General features: G+C 36.5%; 1 protein-coding gene across 4 annotated transcripts in view; it reads left to right on the top strand.

Moving 5' to 3' along the window:
• The first annotated feature begins 597 nt into the window (after positions 1-597).
• The window catches only part of SEC24B (SEC24 homolog B, COPII coat complex component), a 52,346-nt gene continuing 32,932 nt past the window's right edge, over positions 598-20,011 (top strand). For 2 of the 4 annotated variants that reach the window (XR_003255702.1, XM_026079053.1), the window contains exons 1-3: positions 5,795-6,502; positions 12,838-13,023; positions 17,539-17,643. Coding sequence is in view for 3 of the 4 variants with exons in the window: in XM_026079053.1 (XP_025934838.1) it covers positions 5,812-6,502; positions 12,838-13,023; positions 17,539-17,643 (982 nt within the window). In the remaining variant the exon portion in view is untranslated. Of the gene's footprint in view, positions 613-5,794; positions 6,503-12,837; positions 13,024-17,538; positions 17,644-20,011 lie in introns of those variants that run through there. The other 2 variants (XM_026079051.1, XM_026079052.1) reach the window with 2 other exon arrangements.

The following is a 20,011-nucleotide window of genomic DNA, read 5'->3' as shown; positions in this document are numbered from 1 at the left end:
GCCGGCGCGGCCAGACCCGCTGCCCCGGCTGCCCGCTCGCCTCCCCGGGGCCGCTGCCTCGCACACCCGAGTTAACTTTTGAGAGCACGCAGTCTCCTCTAGCCTCGCCAAACTAGCGGGTAGACGGCATTCGAATTTTATTTTATTTTATTTTATTACTTTTCTCCAATTTAAATCACCTTGACATTTTCGGAAGCTTTCTCGGCTGGGAACTGCATTTTGGGAAAGCTCTGCAGACGTAAGGCACCTCGAGGCCTTGCCTTCTGCTGAGCGATACTTGCGTGCGTGTGCCGTAAACTGTGTCTAATTGGAGATGAGAGCGCTTACGAGATAAGAATAACTGTTTATGAACTTAAAAGAAGTGGCTGGGTGGGTGCTGACAGAACTGGAGCCTGGGTTTTGAGCTGAGTAAACAAGGCTGGACCGCAGTTACTCTCAACAGGGAAACCTGGGAAAGCAGGGTCACTGAAACACTGAGCTCAAATATTTCAAAATCGCAAAATAGTGACTTTGTTTTTCATATTCAGCGACTTGAATACATATGAAGATATACTGAAACTAACTGCACTATGAATTCAAATACTTAACATGCAGCTTCTCGTTTTTAAATTGGTGAGCTATAAAATCAGCCCTCTATTACTACACGTGGCTGGCTTTTCAGAACACCTGTATCATCTTTGTCCCCACCTGACGTTGTTCTGGCGTCTAAGTTGGGTCTCTTGGTTGCATCGAATTTGAATTTCTATCCCTAAAGCCTTTGTTTTGCACTCGGACTATTTTGTGCAGAGGGTKCTTCTGCACAGTGTGCAGGGTAAAGACCTACACAACTGAAGTTTTACTCGTGTCCAAAGGGGTAGTTAGTAGCCACTTACATGTCTATAGAATAGCTTTTGAGTCAATTTGCAGGCAATGTGGAAGGCATTGGCATAAATGAAAAGGAAGATAATTAGATGGTAGCTTTTAGGGAGAAACTAATGCATCAGTTTTGTTCCCCAAACGTTAGTATTATAATACTGAGGATGAAGTTATTCACAAAATTCTAATATAAATGGGTTTTCAATTAAAAAAAAAAAAAACGCAGTATGTTATCCAGACTCAGATAGTACATCATCAGTAACCTGGAAACTTATTTCACAGAAATAAATAGAAACTGAAATCATACTGAATGATACATATGATGATTTAACTGAATGATATATATATATATTCTAAAGAGCTGTTATTACTATTTATTATTTTAATTCATTAGTTCTGTGTTGCTGGTAATATACATGCTGGTAATACAACATGTTTTGAACTTTGTGGTAGATCATTTTTTTCCTGTGGAAAAAAATAGTTGTTTTTTTTTTTTTTTAAATTCTGAGAGATTCACACAGCATTCAATAATAGTCTTGCGTTTTTACTGTGTGCCTTGCTAACTACCAAACTCTTTATCTTAAGATGTTGTACAGTTATGCATATTTGCTGATTTGTAGGTAAAAACTCTGAATTTGTCATTTGTTGTGACTTAGCAATAGCATTCCAGAATTTTTAGAACAATGTAGCTGTCATCTTTACCAATCTTCTGAAGTTATAACATAGGATTTAGGACTTTCTTCTTTTCTTTTATAATAGAAGGAGGTATAAATAGGACTAGTAACAGAAAAAGACTGTAGTGGAAGTTTCCATGCTGTCAGATAGAAACTAAATTTTACAAAGACGACTGTCATTGCTTTTGAAAATTGATTTTACATAAGTATAATATAAGCTACTTCAGCTAGTACAGCTACTACCTTGTTGGTTGCAAAATACACTGCAATGCATCCTTTCAGATGTTCAGAATGCTGTATATGTTTCATTTCATAAAATCTAGATTTTTCAATCCAGATTTAACTTTTGAAGTTATTGGAATCTGATGAAAGAGGGACTGTTTTTTTTTCCTAAAGAATATAACCTGTTGCCTGTACAGTGATATTAAAAAGGATGCTTGGCTTTATGTCTTTATTAGGATTTGCTAGTGGTCCAGTGACCAAGTCCATTTGAGACTTTTGGGGAATTCAGCATTAGTATAACTTTAAGTTAAAAAAAAACAAAACTACTTCTTGTTTGTATTTGGATAGTTTTTTTTCTCTCACAGTGCTCCTATTTTGATCCTACCTACACTGAAATCCAGTGTTTAAAGAAAGAAGACCTTGTTTGGGTTTTGTTCTTCAGTCTGGGACTTTCAAATACAGTACTTCTCTGAACAAAATGTTACAAGTTTGAGAGATTATTATTGCAGTAGTATTGCAGGTGGCTTTGTATATAAATGGAAAATGACTTGTTTCCTAATGTCAATGTAATAAAATGTTGATTGTTAAATCAATACTAAAAGATGATGCATTTTTTCCAGTAGCCATAAAGAACTTCAGTGCTAACAATTTCATGTATTGAAATTTCCAGCACTGAGAGGACAACTGTATTAAATTCTCATGTTTCCCTAGAAGACTGCGCGTGTGCATGTGTGTTGCTTGCAAATGATTTTTAAGATACCCTTTGTACCAGTACTGTCTTTCTGGGTTTGTCATTTTCATTATGAAGTGGCTTAATTTCTCAAGAAAACAGTACTTAAAGTGATTCCTTACATTCATCTTTTTGCCTTGTTTTCCCTCCCTCTCCCAACTTTGGGTCTGTTGGATAGTTTCAATTACATTTGATAAAGGGATAGAGGTCCTAAAGATATGAAAAATCCTGAGAGATGAGAAATTCCTGTATGTTTTATGAAAATAGGGAACCGGGTGAATGAAGAAAGTTGACAGCAATTCCATCACTGAGGTGCTGTGAGAGCTCAACAGTGACTCAGTTTGCTGGGTTGTTTGCTGGCCATTAAGGACGTTCAAGGACATGCATAGCTTATGTAGGCATAGTAGTGCTGCCCCCCTTGTCCGTCGTGCAAGGGATACATGAGGGGGGTGAGTGTTCTCTGTAGGGGGATAAAGACATGTTAAAAGTTGTAGAAAGCTAACAGGTATTCTGGGCCAGGAAGGAGGGTCATGTTGTGTAGGGTATATGGTCGGTAGATAAATTATTGAGGTAAGAGAATGCATGAGCATAGAAAAACACCCTGACACTAGAAAGCCAAGCTTCACTAATTGCCATTAGTATTGGCGCAATTGTTGACCAAATGTCGTGGCTCTTTTTTTCTTATAAAGAGATGCTGCTTTTTGGGTACATCATAATGTCTGTGTGTTTATACTGGGATAAAGCTGTTTCTTAGGAGACAGAATAATCTAGACCCCATGAAAACATTGTAAGATACTAATTTGTGTGTAGAAAGAGAGTTTCACTGCTTTCATTATAGAAATGGAGTTTTCACAGTATACCTGCTGTGTGTAGATACGGTTTTCAACTCCTCTCAGGGGAAGGAAGTTTTTTTAGAGAGTTGTCAAGTGTTTTGAGAGGAAGGTATAGTACCTGAGCCATCAGTACAGATTGTGCAATTAACCAGATTTCAGAATGACAGGGTAAGATGTACCCAGATTGCCAGTGTTGAAAACTGTTCAATTATGTAGTCATCATTAGTAGCTTCAACTACTAATTATACTACAAAAATTACTTTCTATTCACATTCTGTATGATCAAACAGACAAAAAAATCACCTCGGATAATGGGAATAATCTGTCTTCTTTAGTTGTAAAACTTGCTTTTAAAGGACCAGGTCTTTGAAATCAAGAAGATATTTTTTCTTATGTCAGGTGTGTCTTTCTTAGTGATTTCTTTGTGTGATTTATACTCTCATACTGTATGATCAAAAGAACAAAAATTCCTAGTTTTAAATTTATAGTAGGTGTCTCTACTTAAAAGGATGAATAAAGGTACCTCGGGCATTCTGTAAGGTGGAGAGTGATACGCTGGATTGGTAATTTAGTCTGTCTTTATTTATGGTATTTCTTTTAACTAGAGCTAAATACTGCAAAACTTCATAAGCTTATTTGATATGCAGCCTTTTATTTAGAAGTGAGGTGCTCCTAAACCAGTTTCTAAATTATACCTGATCTGTTAGTTTATTCAGCATACTATAGTAGAACATATGCACGGAATTTTCAGATAAAAACATTTTTTCATGCCAGTTTAAGTGACAAAACTGCTTAAAGCAATTTGCCTTGACAGTCATATTTATAAATTATTGGTGTATTTTTGACTTTGTTCTTTCAGAGACTTTCAAAAAACAGGACAACAGTCCACTAAAATTCTCCATAAGTATAGCCTATTGTTGTTAGTATGACTCACTAATCCAAAATCATTTTCCTTAAATATGAAAAAACTACAACGCTTTATGGAGCAGCACCTATTTTTTCAAGAAAATAGTGAATCAGAAGCAGAGAATTACATACCTTCATTCTCAGAAGTGTTAGGATGTCAACCTTTTCTATTTGTGTGTTTTGTTTTTTTTAACCTCCTTGTGTTTTCTCCCCAGCTGCCTTTCTGTCTTTTGCCTCAACAGTCCAAACTACTTGTGTTCATTTGTTAGCTGCTTTTTCTCCAACTCAACTTTCTGTGTTGTAATTTGTGAAACAGCACTTTCAGTTTTATCAAAAAGCTGTTTTGGACAGTATGTCCCTTGTTGAAAGGATTCTGTTCTTAAGTTCAGTATTAAAATTGCCTTACAAGTTAATCAGAGAAAATCTGGATGTTACTTTGATTACAGTAACTTTTCAAAGTTGTGTTCTTCAACAAAAGTGTGGACTGGATAAATAATACTTACATTTCGTGGTATAGTAAATATAAGGGGGCGAATCAACAATTAGTATCACAGTGGCTGTATAATTTGTGAATGGCACATCATCATGCTATGTTTCTATTCACTGAGTGCTGGGAAATAACATAGTCATTCAGCATGATGTAAACAGTAGGGTGTGGTAGTTTTAAGAGAGGAAATTATGCAGGGAAATGTTGATACGGTTCGCAATGAAATAGGGTTCTGGAAAAGAGCATGAGAAAGTCTGAGATTTACCATTTCAGGTCAGTTTACTTAAACAAAAAAACAAAAAAAAAGCAAAAAACCCAAAAAACAAATTGGACATAGTTAATGTTCAGTCTTTAAGAAACAAGTACCTAGACCCTTGCTGAACCAGTATGTAATTAACCTCTAATGTTGCAGAGCCAGTTGCTGAGGCAGCTGAGGTCATTTTCTCTGGTATCAGCAACTTTTATACCTGATATGTATCAAGCAATAAGTAGAAATGAAGAAGTGTCATGTTAGATGTTTTGTGGTTTCATAAAAATGGGGTTTTCATAAAAACATAAAACGAAAAGAATATATAGGAGAAAGTTAACTGTCCCTCAGTACTTTATCTTGATCACTGTATTAAGGATTTGTAAAGACAAATACCTACATTTTTATATATTGACAGATTGGTTTGAGTAAAGCTTATCATTTTCCATATTCAGTCAGATTCTTAAAGGGATACTGTTATATTCAGACACTTGGAAGCACCAGTTTGCATATTATTGTTCACTCTTTGCTTAAATACTAATTTCCTAGCAAGTTTTAAAAATACAAATGTGATGTGTAGGATCTTGACTTGGAAACATCTTTTTTAGATAATGGAAATAATGCATTTTTCTGTTTTGTATGTGTGCAAATTATTTCAGACATACTATTTTACGTGTGCTGTACTTGGATCACTCTGCTTTTTCCACTGATGAGAGCTGATCTCAAAGATAGGCAGAAGAAACAAGAAGAAACCTATTGCTTGTTATAGTACGTACAGAATCCACTGGCGCTATTACCAGATGCACCTTTAATGCATGTGACATTTTCTGTTCATTTCAGGTCCTGTGCAGAGTCCGATGCAGTTCCCCTCTGGTTATGGCTTACATCCTCCAAACTATAGTGTGCTCTCAGGACGCTATTCACAAGTGCCCAATAAAGCTGTCTCTCCACATTTGGATAACCAGTATAGAGCCAGTTACCACTCTACTTACTATTCAGCACCAGCACAAAATGTTATGACACCTTCTGTGGCTACCAACGTGTTGAATACACAGGAATCACAGCAATTATACAACAAAACTTCTCCCCAGACAGCGGGGTCGACGGAAGGACTTACTCAAGGAGCAATATCCTCTGCATCCTACTTACATACTAGTGCTCAACAGTCTTATTCAGCGTTTGGTAATCACTACAGCACTTCTGTCAGCTCTTCAGTTGCATCTCAGGGATTTCCCCTTAATTCTGATCATTACACTATGCCTGTGGTTTCTAGTGCTATGTATCCTACTGTTTCCTATCCTTCTGCAGCTATTGACAGTGTATATGGGCAGGTATATACCTCTCAGAGCCTACCTGATGTTGGACAGTTTAAACAGACAAATACATTTTCTAGCCAGAGTACAGCAGTACCTCATTCACTTCAGCAGCATGTTCCTGTGGGATATAATTCAACATTGCCGACTGTTTCATCTGCTCAGTCCGTTCAAGACAGCCTCAGCAGAAATCTCACTGGATCGCTGACTAAAGCAAACAACCAAATAAGTACAGGTACAGTATTATTTGAAGGATAGTAAACTTCTGGATGTCTCTTGGAAACTTCAGAAACTGTGTGCTTTTGTTGCTTTGTATTTATTCACTATGTGAATTACTGCATCATAATTTTGACTTCTGTACTTATTCATCCTTAAAGTTTTTCTCATTTGTTTACTGCAGTCCTTATGGTAGCAGCTGATCATATCAGTGATGGATATTTATTTCTGTTGAGAGATGTAGAAAAAGACACTGGATGGTTTTAATCTTTTTCTTTCTCTCTCTTTTTTTTGGGGGGGGGGAAGTAGCTATTGTTTTATATAAATGGTTTCAAAAGGGAAGTTTCTCATGCAGTTTTGAAGGAGTTTCTAATCTATTAATCACTGAAGATTTTTCTTCTCTGACTAGAGAATTTTTTAAAGTCATGATCTAATTGGTTCTTTAAGTTTTACTTAAGTAAGCAGGCATACACTCTTTTCTTCAAAAAGTTCAAAAAAAGTGGAAGCCTAAATATATTTTGGGCAGTTAGGGCTTTAAAGTTTATTTTCAACTAGCCTCTGAATGAGATGGACATTTACGTGGTTTTAACTGATTTTGTAAGCAATAACATGACATTTTTAGTATGCATATAGCAGTGGAGAATGAGGTGGGGGAGTGCCAAATTATATTTGTGGGCAAATATACTCAGCTTTCGCTAGTAGCTGCAGCTTCTGCTGCTTCATGGGAAAACTGGCTGCAAGTCCATAGGGCAGGCAGTACTTTGTGGGAGGAATAGAAGAAGTGAAGAGATGTGGGAGTGCCTGCACATTGAGACATCTTGCCCCCTCTCTCTACTGTGAGGCAGTATTCTCCGAGTAGCTTATGCAAAATAATTCCAGTTGTGATACAGGGGAAAACTTCTTTCCAGTTTCTTTTGTCTGTTTGTACTGGTAATGTTTCTGATTTCCTTCATTTTTTGACTTGTGAACTGTGCAAGACTAATAGTTTTCCTTTTATGATGAGACAGATATTAGAGAACTGTAGATTTTTTTTTTCTTATGTTGGGTATTTCAGATCATAGTTACACACTGGAATTGTTGTAGGAGTCTCTGAAGCTGAGGTTTCCTAAGTCCAAGGACTTATCAAAGAATGTGATTTTGATGATGCTAAGGGTTTGAGTGGGAAAACTGGTTGAGCTTAAATCAAAATCAAGCTTATCTAATGCAGGCTGATGTTGAATTTAGTTTGAATATTGCTTTTTTTTTTTTTTCTTCAAACTAAGATGGAGTGATATCCTTCAGCTCAGTTTTAGTAGATTGCATAGTAGACTTGAATCCTGTCCCTGTATGCTGCTTTGAGTGTGCTGTTTTCCTTAATATTTCAAAAGCATGAAACAGAATAACATTTAAAAAAAAGGCTTAAAGAGCTTCTAAAGTTAATGATGTTTCAGGGTTGAGAATGAAAACAAGTTCTTTCAAAGACTAAAGGTTTAAAACTCTTGCAGAAAAATTAATTCAGTTGCACATAGAATCTATAGCCAGACATTGATAAAATGCAGGTATCATTCCAGAATAGTAAGATTTACAGTAGTTGTGAAAACTATTTCTTGTTTGTGTTTTATTTGCAGAAGTTTTCCATTTATATGCCAGTTAATTTGACTTTCTTTTTGGGCATCTTGGAAATCTATTATTTGTTTATAAAAATACTGTTTGTAAGGAACAGCTGTTTTAAGGTGAAACAGTGGAGCTGACCAGAACATAAAGAAGAGTATGAACAATAGATAGTCTTATTTCTGAGATGTTCAGTATGCTTCTGAAGGGAGTAGTTGGGTAAATACATGACTTTAGAGAAAAAGCAGTAATATTAGGCTTGAGTTTCAAAGAGCTGATGATAGAACGGACTGTAAAGCGGTGTATAATAGGTACACACTTTGCAGTTATGAAAATAAACACTGATCCACTAGTTCTGTTACTTTTGAGTGATACTGCAGTACTTGGTTCATTTGCCAAACTGGAGCCGTAATTACTTATGCCACATTCACATGCTTTCTGAGCTTGTAATGCTGCTGAGATAAGTATTCCCCATGCCTTGTTGCATAGTGGACTGGATTGTGGAACTGATTTATCTGGAAAGTAGCTCGCTCTTTTTTTTTTTTTTTTTTTTTTTCCCAGCTGGATCAGTTTCCTGGCTTAAGTTCAGCACACGCACACTTCAATATTTACTCACTGGAAGAGAGCAAATCAAGGCAGGCTAAAGGGAGAGCAGGGCTGCCTTACTGGCCACTGTGGGTTTGATGGGCTTGAAATATTGATCAAATAACAGCCTTGGTGCAGCTTCACAGTAGTTTAAAACACTCAAGCCTGGACTGCCGTGGTCCCATGCCTTCTCCAGTATGGTACTAGTAATTACTTGACTGCATTATGCCATAGCTTAAGCAGCTGATCAGATTGTATTGCTATATCTAATTCCATTTGATGTGAATTAATGAGTTCCATCTGCCTAAAAAGGAATAATAGAAAATGGGCCCCTCATTATTTAATACTAAAGAATGATACACTCTGTAAAGTTTGGGGATAAACAGACTGCCTCCAATGGTACTTGAATTTAACATCTTTTGGCTAAAATATATCAAAATTCAATTGCTACAACACCTGCCTAATAAAAAATATGCTAATAACTCTTTGATCCTGGCATAACTGAGTTGTTTTTTGGAGCACTGATGTACTTTCTGAGTTTCCCAGTGCAGTTTTAGTGTTCTCAGATGGAGTAACTTATATATAGTATTTTTATTGTTTTCAGTCTTAAAAAAAAAAAAAAAAAAGTGGATCTTGAAAATTATTTTCCATTTTTTTTGTGCATCTCTGGAGAGCTTTTGAATACAACACATGAAAAATTTCAGGAGCTAATGAATGATTCATAAGGAGAAATTTTTCAGAATATTTGCTTCTCCCCACTGTTCCCTGTGAAGGACACAGGGCCTATGGAAAACAATTGCAATCTGTTCTGTGGATAGTTTTCAGCAAAACTTCTTGAAAAACTTTTAAGGTATACTGAAATTCCTAAGTGTGCTTTCTGATACTGTTCATGTAAAGATATTTTGATTATAATATTATACTACTAAACTAGGAGTGCCGGTAAGACAGTTTGTTGTCATTGTTGTTGTGCTCTGAAAGAGGAAGGCCCCCACTTGCCTTTAAATTATAAATAAGCAAATCTTACAAAGATTGGATAGTGAAAGATTAAGACAGGGTACTGTCTTAATGTATTTTTCAATAGCAATTAGGTGCAGTTAGTGGACACTGTGAGATTTATATATGTTGAAAAGAGAACATTCTGTATGTAGAATAATGTCATGTTGTTTTAATAAAACTTGTGTGTTTAAACAGGATTTTAGAAAGGCAGACATAACTCTTTCAGAAGTATGGTGAGATCTGAATTGTTTTCCAATTGGATTGAAAAAGTTCTAAACATCAGATTTCTAATTGGATTTTTCAAATAAACCGATGAAAGTGTAAGTATAGGGTGTTGGTAAGCCCTAAAGTTACTGAAGTCTATTAAAATCAAGCCACTAAACTGCTCTATGTCATGTGCAAAGGACCTGTAACCAGATTTTGTTGCAGTTCCAAAACTTTCGGCAGCCACTGCCTGAAATCATAAAAGTATTTTCAGTGGAATTTCACTAGAGGAAAGGAGGAAATTTAAGAGGAATGTTTTGTTGGAATGGACTACTTCTGATGTATATCAACCAGGAGAATCACTTTCTTTATTTGCTCTAGGAAGTATAAATAAAGTAGAATATGAATGTATAATTTGAGGTTTTCTGCTTGCTGGTTTAAACTAGTTTGATCTGGCAAAAATGCCCTTTTCTGGTATTAATTTCTGTATTGCAGCAGAACAGTATCAGTGTTCTGCCAAAACAGTACTGTACTATGCAAATATCATGCAAACTATTGTATTTACATAGGCTTTTTATGTCAGTCCTTTTATTTAATGTTTTTTTCATGCTTCGTCTTGATGCCCTCCAGGCTGTGTGGATCCATGTGTTTTGTCAGCCAGGATGCTCAAATTTTCCTAGAATCTTTTCTATCCTATTTTTTGCTGGGGAGAGAGAGAACTACTGAGGCTAATGGGATGGATTTCTTTGCTTCCTGGGTCTTGATTACAGTGTTCTAATTGCAGGCAGTCTGCTTGAGCAGTAGACACTTTAATTTCTTTATCCCATGCACATACTTCCCCTTATGTCAGATCAGAATCTAAAGTCCTTGCTGCCCCAGTTCTATAGGAATGTAGGCTGTAATCCTGTAAATCAGCTGAGGTGTGATTGGAGAAAGGGGAAAGGTCAGCAGCTGAGATAGTATCATGGAGACAGGAGGCTCTTACTGCAGTGAAGTGCTGGATCTCACAGTAGAAATTGTGCTATGTTGGAAAAAATCAAGACTGCAGCTGTATTATACGAAAAGAGACAGTACTCGCATCTCTTCTGTAAGCTTGAGAAGATATCACTGCATTCATGTACCTTTTGATTTTCATTTCTTACGACTTTCCAAAACTTTCCAAAGTCACCAAATAAGGTTTAGTGTTTAATTTTGCAGGTTAGATTTCTATGCAAAGACAGAATTACATTATTTTTTGCTCACAGTTTATAAAGGTTTTTTGTTTGTTTGTTTTTAACAATGCATGTGAAGGATCACCATCATTTTGAAGGACATTTTGGATAACTTTTGCTTGAGAATAAGAATGTAGGACTTTGCAGGAAAGTACATCTTCAGCTAATCCAAGTGTAAATTGGTTTCAACTTTGAACCTGTGACAGTGCAGCATTACAACATTTAGCATGCTCTAAGACCAGTACTCAATGTTGCACGGTTTTGCAAGCATTGTTGTATTGACTTCAGGTGTGGAAAATAGCATAAACAACTATCTACTAAAACACCTATGTAAACACACTTGTGAACACACTAATGTTATGGAAAAACTTCCCTTGTCTTCTCATATCTTGCTTGAGGAAGCTGTGTGCCTACGTTAGGAAGCAAGTTTCTGCTGATAGGTGCTGGTGCTTCCGTGGAGAGGTAGCAAGTACGTTTCAACAGCAAATACTGTGTGTGTGTACTTTGGAGACTCRTATGTTTTAATCTAGATTTAGATAATAAATCCTTACACAAAAGCAGTGTGTATGCTTAACAGTAAATTTGAATAGCAAATACATAACAGCTGGAAGTGGTGCCATTAAGATGGTGAAAATGTGCATTATTGACTTTAAAATAATCCTGTTGTTCTAATTCACCTTCAAATCTCCTCCCCCCCCAAAAAAAGAGGCCTCAACTTTCCCGTAAAGTCCTTTCAAATATCAGCTGTAGTATTTAAGAATGGGAATGTACGAAATGTGCGAAATGCACTGTTTATACACGCACAGACACACACGCACGCACATGCATGCACACGGAGGAGGAGAAGTTAAAATTGCACATGCATCCTCAGGTGAATTCTGAAACTTAAAGATCTCTAAATATAAACGTTTAGATTTTGTTCTTGCTTAACTTCTGCTTTCTGGATACTGCTGGTCAAAACAATTCCTTTTTACTGTTCTATTTGTTCTAATAGATGGGTCTGTCAGCAGTTTTATAAAGGAATTGTAATGTGATGAGTTCTTTGTTTATAAACAAAGGTGAACCTTTTAAAAATGAACCTAATTGAAGTTGTATTGTCCCTTTGTGAGAGGAATTTCAACTGGACTGCATTAAATCTCTCCAAGCACTAATTAGACTTTTGTTTTGGTTAAGCAAATTATGTCTAGTCCAGATGTTAAAAATGCATCAGAAGATCTGTGGAGTACTCAGGGCTGCCTGAAGCAGATTCCCTGGGATATGAGTGAGAACTGAGGAGTACCAAAATTGCAAAGGGTCAGGAGTGTGAAGGAGGCAGAATACTGGTCAGCTTCACAGGTGACTTGCAGGTTTCCTGCTTGTGGGAGGAATACTGGTAGGTAGGAAAATACCCGACACAGACTGTGTTCCTCTTATCTGGGAAGAGGAAGCTGTGAAAGCACAGAGTTTTGGAAGTGGATCAAAACCTGCTAAACTTAGTTTCTGCTTAGTCTTGATCTTGCTACTTCATGCTTTCTATAGCATAAAGGGTTTGTGGATTTTTTTTTCTGTTAGTTGTCAGAGTAATCTGTTCGTTTTAATGGAGTTTTAACATTATAGGAATTCAATTTAAAAAAAAGTTCATCCATATTTGTTTGAAGAGGTCTCTCTTTGAAGTACTGTATTGTTTTTGTAGGTATTTTGAAATCAATGTTAAATATAACAGCTTGCATTATGTAAGCGTCTCTGCAAATACAAATAAAGTGGTCCTACCTTCTGATTTTGTTTTCAGGTGGGATTGATTCTTTACAGCCTGTGCAGTCTGTAAGCCAGAAGGCTCAGTTTACCAAGCCTGGGGTTGGAACAGCTGCTTCCTCGGCTGCGACCTCATCCATGAGGACACCTGCTCCAGGCCTTTCTCCAGAGCCAAGGTCTATGCCCTCCTTTACACAGTCACCAGAGTCAGCCCTTCAGGAAGGTACTAAAAGGGAATGGGGAAGTTAAAATACAGATGTCTGTCCTGTTCCACATGCACATGTGTATCCTGGAGGCTTTACAGCTCTTCTTCTGAGCTTGTCTGATTGAAGCACATCTTCTGTATCTTGTCAGGCTGCCTTAGTGTTCTTGTTTTGTACCTCCTCGGTTCTTTCCTGTCATAGCTCTTCTGTTTGGTTTCCTTTGGCTGTACATCTTTAGCCTGTCTGTCGTGTTGGCACTCTCACATGTCTTTCCCTAAGAAGCACTTCTTTTAGTTCCCTTATTTTTTAAAAGGTTGTTTGTTATTTTAGCTTCTTAGAAGATCTTGAAATCAGTCTGTATTGCAAAATCAGAGGTGAACTAGCAATTTGTTAGTGCTAGCACTTGGTAACAGAACTAGCTTGATTATTAAATTCCAACTGATGGAATTGTTTTCTTAATCTGTAGTTCTAAGCTCCCGTGGAAAACTGTTGTAGGGGTTCTTGTAGGAGGAAAGAGGAACTGTTACCAAAACTTCTTGCTGTTCTAGTGTTGGTGGCATGTTGATAAAGAATCAGTTGAGTCTTCTGAGCCTTCTTCATCCACGCTGATTCTACCCTGATATGTTATGACTTGCCTCTTAGTCTGTTACATGTTACTGTATCTGGTATTTGTCATCTCACTTATTGCATTGATAGATTAGTTAGATTCATTTGAGGAGTCTGAAATACATAATGTACTCTTGTAATTTTTTTTGTCAACAATTAAATGTGATAACTTTTTTTTATTTCTAGAAGCTAACCTAGTGAAAAAAAAAACATCTACTGAATATTTTTCTGGGTTGTTAGAACTCCAAATACATTTCCCATGCAGAGATTAAATGGACTGATTTTCATCTCGTAACAGTAGTGTTGTCTACATGGAAGCATTCTGGAAAACCAACGTGAATTAATTTTTAAAGTAGATTTCATTGCTTTAAGCCCCTATGTGGGCATTCTGATACAGAATTAAAATATTCTAATTGTTTAGTTGACTAAGTTCTAACAGGAAAAAAAGCCTAAAAAGTATTAGAAACTTATTTAATCTTATATAAATATCCCTCTGATTTAATGCAGGTAGACTAATCAACTTGAAAATGGCATCCTAGAGATGAACTTTATGTGTTTGTCTTGTCTGAATATATTTAATAGACTCCCTTAGATTTTGTGTTGATGAGAGGAGCTGATGAGTAAATGAAAATAATTTAAAGCAAAGGAGTTTAAGATTGGAGAAGAGGAGAGCTCTTTTTGAAAAAAACTCCTATTCAGAGTATTAAGGTCTTAACATGGTAGTAAATGCATTTAAAATCTGAGGGTGGTAGATAGATAACTGGGGAAAGAACTTTAGAATATAATTTTTTAGCTCGTAGTTACCACATTTTTGGCAGGGCCTCCATTATGAAATTTTAGCCACATAAATGTACAATTTCCATTTTAGTTTTTTGCAGTATGAGTAATTGTTTCTTAAAATACCTAAATAGTTGGCTCGCTTTGTAGGCAAATGAGTCCTTATCACACTTTATCCTTTTGCTTCCTCCCACCTACACTCCTATGTGTCTGTAAAGTGTTGTGGGATAAAGCTTTAAAGTGTGATTATGTATTACAGGTGCACTGGTAACAGGGTTTGAAATTTCCACTCCAAGAAATCTGTGGTAATAATTTAACATTATGTGGCTACATTTTAAGCCAGATTCGTGATCGGATTTAAAATAAATATTGGTCTCAAAACAAGTTTTTGCTGCTTTTAAGAGTGGGAGGTTTTAACAAACTGTTATCCATGCTGTAAAAGATACTAAACAGAATTGATTTGCCACAACAGAAATCATGATTAGGCATGTGATTACACTTGCAGTTGCTGCCCTTCCCTTCAGTTGCTTTTTCTTTGTGCTCGCGTACTGGTGGTGCTTCTGGGCAGTGACCCAGAAGGGGAGGCTTATGTACCTGAAAGTGACCTTTTCTTCTTTTTTTTTCTTTTTTTTTTTCTCCTGGGTTATTTTTCTGTTTATTTTTCAGCCATTTTCCAGATTTATTCAGCTATTTGTGTGGCTGGACAGTTGTACTAGCACAATACAGGAGCATCCTAAAGGCAGGAATTTATAGGAGTGCTGACAAGATAAAAGAAGGGGGGGAAAAAAAATCTACTCAAAGTTGTAAGGCTGGTGAGAGTCTCAAACCAGTCCTTCCTCTGAAGGAACTGTAATGACATAGTTTGTGATTACTCAACTATTGTATTAGCATTTTCTCTCTTTTTTTTTTTTTTTTTTCCCCCTTTTTATATTCATTCTGAACACATGCATCCTTCTTGTACATGGTCAGTGACTGGAGGACGGGGGGGAGGTTTAGAAATTGGAGTCTTTGGATTGCTTTTGGGGGGTTGGGGGGGGGGACAAAGTAGAAGTAGTGGTTCACCCCTTTTGTCTCTCTCTCTTGCTCATCCTTGGAATATTTGCGTTGGCCTGCCCTTTCCAGTTGCATTTAGTGCCTTCCTCCTCCTCTCTGCATGCTTGGTATTTTTTGGAGATCTTTGTTTGCACTCACTCACTCTGCCCAGTTTCTTTCAGTTTGGCGCTCGGTCTGTATCACACTGCATCACTTATTTATATCCTGCCCCACTCTTGTGACTTCTTTTTTCCTGCCTAATGCTCCTAATCGTTAATGATTGTAATTTTTCTTTCCCTTCACAACCATGTAGTTCTGTCCCATTCCTCAGTAACTCTCCCAGGCCTGCGAACAGCCATGTTCTCTTCAGCCCCAGTCTGGTTTGGGGCAGAGAATGGGGAATCCTTAGCAGATGCTTGCAGCATCCTTAGAAAAGGATGAGAATATCTTATCACTTGAGTTTGTCCCGCGTTTTAGCAGTACAGAGAAACAGAAGCACTGTGCCTTGGGGGCACTGGTGGGGTTTCTGCGTCACTGTGGCTATCATATTCTGCGGAGGCTTGGCTGGCGTGAGCCTCCCGTGGGAGTGCCAGGGCGCCAGAGAAAGTGGAGTGCTGCCAGTCTTTTTTTGTGCTGAGCTCTGTGCGATGGTTACAGCTTCCCAAGAAGTAGTGGTGCTGTTTTGCTTTTTGTTTCCTTTTTACTTTCATTGTTTGAATAGATGCCCTTCCCCTTGATCCTGTTAATTGCTTCTCTTAAGTGAAATTGAAACAGTTCTCCTGGGTTTGATAACCTTTTTTAAAAAAAGACATGCAACTAACAGCATTTTAGCCCATATTTTAAATAAAATAAAGATTAATATAGCATATTCAAAATGTGTATTGGTTATTACTTCTTATGATGGTTTCAGATTATGTATTATATAGCTACAGCACTTCTGTAGTGCTTAATAGTGTAAAATAAAGAACTCTAGTCTAATGGTGACACAGTGTTTCTACTGAAAAAATCCCAAACTGTTACTTTGATTCTGAAAGAGTTAGGTTATTTTCTTCTTACAGCAGTCCGTTGGATTGCTAAGTGGGAAACAGTGGACACTTGCACCTATTTAGGATGCCTTTGTGAGACTGCAAATATATATTAAAATCCTTCCTAAACCTGCCCTGTGACAAGAGCAATCCAAGATTTCATGGTGGTGCTTGAATTTCATCAATAATATTGCATATCAATTATAAGCCATTGCTGTGGGCTTTGCTGTGCATTTAAAAATAGTATATTTATCTGCTGCTCTTGTGTATTGTTGACACTTGTTTAGAGTATTTATTGTAAAAAAATACGCACGCTCAGACACGCACGCGCACACACGCACGCGCACACACACACTGATTATGATTTGTAGGTTGCTGTGGTAATAGTAGTTGAGTTGTCAGCAGACCTTAGAAGTGGATAGTATATTTAGGTGCTTAAATATGCATCTATGAATCTGAGTTTAGGCACTAATTTAAAAATAATACTAACCAAGTTTTCAAGTTTATCTAGTTTAAGTCTTACTGAGTGTGTTGCTGAGGTATTTGTTTGTACTCTTACATGTTGGAACAACAGTATATTTCATTACTTTTTACCAAAGTTCAGAATTCCAAAGAAGTGAATGTCTTCTGCTTCAAAAGGGACAGGTTTGCCAAGCAAAATCTTCATATAAATGTTTCATTACCCAATTTAAATTCCTTCAGGAAGGAAAGCTTGTTTGTGTGTATGAATATGTGTGTGTATATGTGTGTGTGTATGTATACATATATAGACACACATGGCTTTATGAAAGTACTCCAGTGGACAAATTTATATCAAATATATACATATAAATGTGTATATATATCATTTCCTGCTAATTTCTGTGTACTACTAATACTTAATCAAACTAGCCCACTAAAAACTACTTTTGCTGTACTGCTCATGTAGCATGTCTAGTTCTCTAGATAGTCTAGGGTTGTAGGTTTAATTATTTGCATGTTGGGATTTTCTCTGGAATGCCTAATTTCTCTCACTTTTAATGCAATAATTTGTGAGTTTTGTTTCTCATCTTTCCTGTCTGTCTGACTCTTATGTTTGTGCTTTCCACTTCACAGGCATGCAGTATGGTGGATATGTTAATAATCAAGCTAGCTCTGCACCAGCTCCCTTGTCATCAAGTTCAGATGATGAGGAAGAGGATGAGGAGGATGAGGAAGCAGGTTGGCTTTAGCTTTACACCAGTATCTTGTTCTTTTTCTACCCAAGTTTTGTTCCATATTTCAATCCCCTGAAATTATTTTTTCTTTAAAGCCAAAAAATCACTCTGACTCATCATGTGTCAGATTAACTGGAAAATTCCCGGCTATGTTATTAATATAATAAAAGGCATTCATTAGTGGTCAGAAAACAATCTTTTTTGTCACATAAATATCAGATGTTTTATGTATCTAATAGCATAATATTCACAACTTGTAAGACTCTCTTTGTTTTAAGATTTTGATACGCAGTAGATATTAAACTCTTAACTGAAGGTGTCTGGCTATAGAACTTATAATTGCTTATGTTCTGCAAATGAAGAAACTACATGCCATTTGTTTCATTATATCAAACAGTGTTTATCTCGTTTCCTATCCTATGTGTAGGAACACTTACAATTCAGGTAGTAAAGTAAATATGGGAAGGTCATAAGTTTGCTTTTTTTCTTTTTCTAGGACATGTCTATACAGTCAGGCACATCAGATCAGTTTTAGCTTGCTTGCTTTGTGGGGATCTTGAAAAGTTTATTTACATTTTTTTAAACATTTTAATTTATAAAGACAAACTGCTTCTTATGTCCTTGGCTGCAAGGATTTTGTCTGTACTTTGTCAGAATTGCTTGGTTTTGAAATTAGTTCCATGTTTCTTGCCACCGTAGTTTCTTGGATGGAAACTTTTTTTCTTCTGAACTAACTCAAAGAAAAGTGTCTGCACAATCTATGTGTGATGTAATGGTGTAAAAAGCTTTCTGAAATTAAATGTTAGGCTTTACTTTTGTTGCTACACAGAAATAATTTCTTACATGGTATACTACATACCTTGTACTGATATACTACTCCCATTTTTGTGTGTTGGCCATGAGTATTAATTTGGGAGCAGAACAAAATTTTGTAACTTTTCCTTCAAGTTTCATTCGTATTGTAGCTTGTTAGGAAAAATTAGTGCCTTGTAGTTCTGAGTTTTATTAAAATAATGGACAATCATAAAACTGAAATACTATGAAAATAACTTAGAGTGCTTTTCCTGATTTCATGAAGAGTGGAGCAGAGCAGTGATGACCTTCAGGTCACAATTAAAAACAATGTGATGGGTCCACATTATCATTTAGAAAATACCGATATGACTGTTAGGTTGAGTTATTAGACGAACATTAGAAGAAAATACTTTCAGTTGTTTTTTTTTCTTAGAAGAAGGGAGTTTTCAGCTCAAGACATTGTTGCAGCCAGCAAAGGACAAGTATTTACATGATAAGAAAACTGTGTTGATATTAGTTCCCCCATCCCAATGGAGGACAAGTATTAGGATGCTTATCATATCCTCTTCTATTCTTGCTATTGCAGATTATTGCTTCAGTGTCTTTATTTTCTTACCCTTTCTATGATAGCATTTTGAATCTTTCAATAGGTTTAAAACTAGGGTTAATTCATACACAGCAGCTCCTGAATAGCACTACTTTTAAAATCTAAAATTACTTCCTAAGTTTAGATATCATTCTTTTTCTAATGCTGGGTAATGCCATAGGTCTAATTAGGCTCTACTAGCCAGGAAACTGTCCCGCTTTCGAATTTAAAATTTTGTTTTGGTTGTGGTGCAGCTGCTGTTTGAACCCTTCATAGTCTGCTTTCTAAAGCATAGCTAGGCTAAAATAGCTGGGAGAGCAGTTCTTATTGYAGAGCTTCCTACAGAATTTTCCATAGATGAAGATTTTTGTGTAAACCTGTCCCAAGGTTTCTGTCAAAGAATATGTCACAATTCTTTATCAACCAAAACCTTTGTCTCCTTGCTTTATTTTCTAAGCCTACTAGACAAAGAGAAAAGTTTTCATGCTCCTTACATCTTTATCTATCAAGTTCTTTACTTCTGCTTAAACCTATATCCTTTGAGCTGTCAGCCTACTTACCCTTTCACTCTTTTGTATAAGATAAAAATATCCAGGTTCAATACATAGGCTAGCTGACTAATAAACTTCCTGTTTTATGCCCTTGTCACCAGGAGTTAATATAAATCCTAATATGTTTCTAGCTCAGGCTGTGCCAGTGTTTTTTTTGAAAAACCCAGCTTGGACATCTCCTTGTTTGTGTCTATGTAGCTTCTCAAAGTTTATATCACTTTCGCCAGTTTAGATCTTGTAATAACTGTGTTACAAAAGAGGTTTTGACAACAGCATAAAGGCAAAAGTTGCATTGACTTAAATAATTCTATTTAATCTTAAAAGCATGTTATAAGTACTGTAATTGTCTAAGAAGTTTTCTATTGTTTCCTTCTTTTTTTCCTCTTTTTTTAGTATGTTCTCTGGTGTGGTACTTACAGTGCTAAATTAAATTCTGACAT

The sequence above is a fragment of the Apteryx rowi genome, unplaced genomic scaffold (genome assembly GCF_003343035.1).
Source record: "Apteryx rowi isolate R43461 unplaced genomic scaffold, aptRow1 scaffold_491, whole genome shotgun sequence".
Lineage (NCBI taxonomy): Eukaryota > Metazoa > Chordata > Aves > Apterygiformes > Apterygidae > Apteryx > Apteryx rowi.
This window is presented reverse-complemented; position numbering and strand designations above follow the sequence as displayed.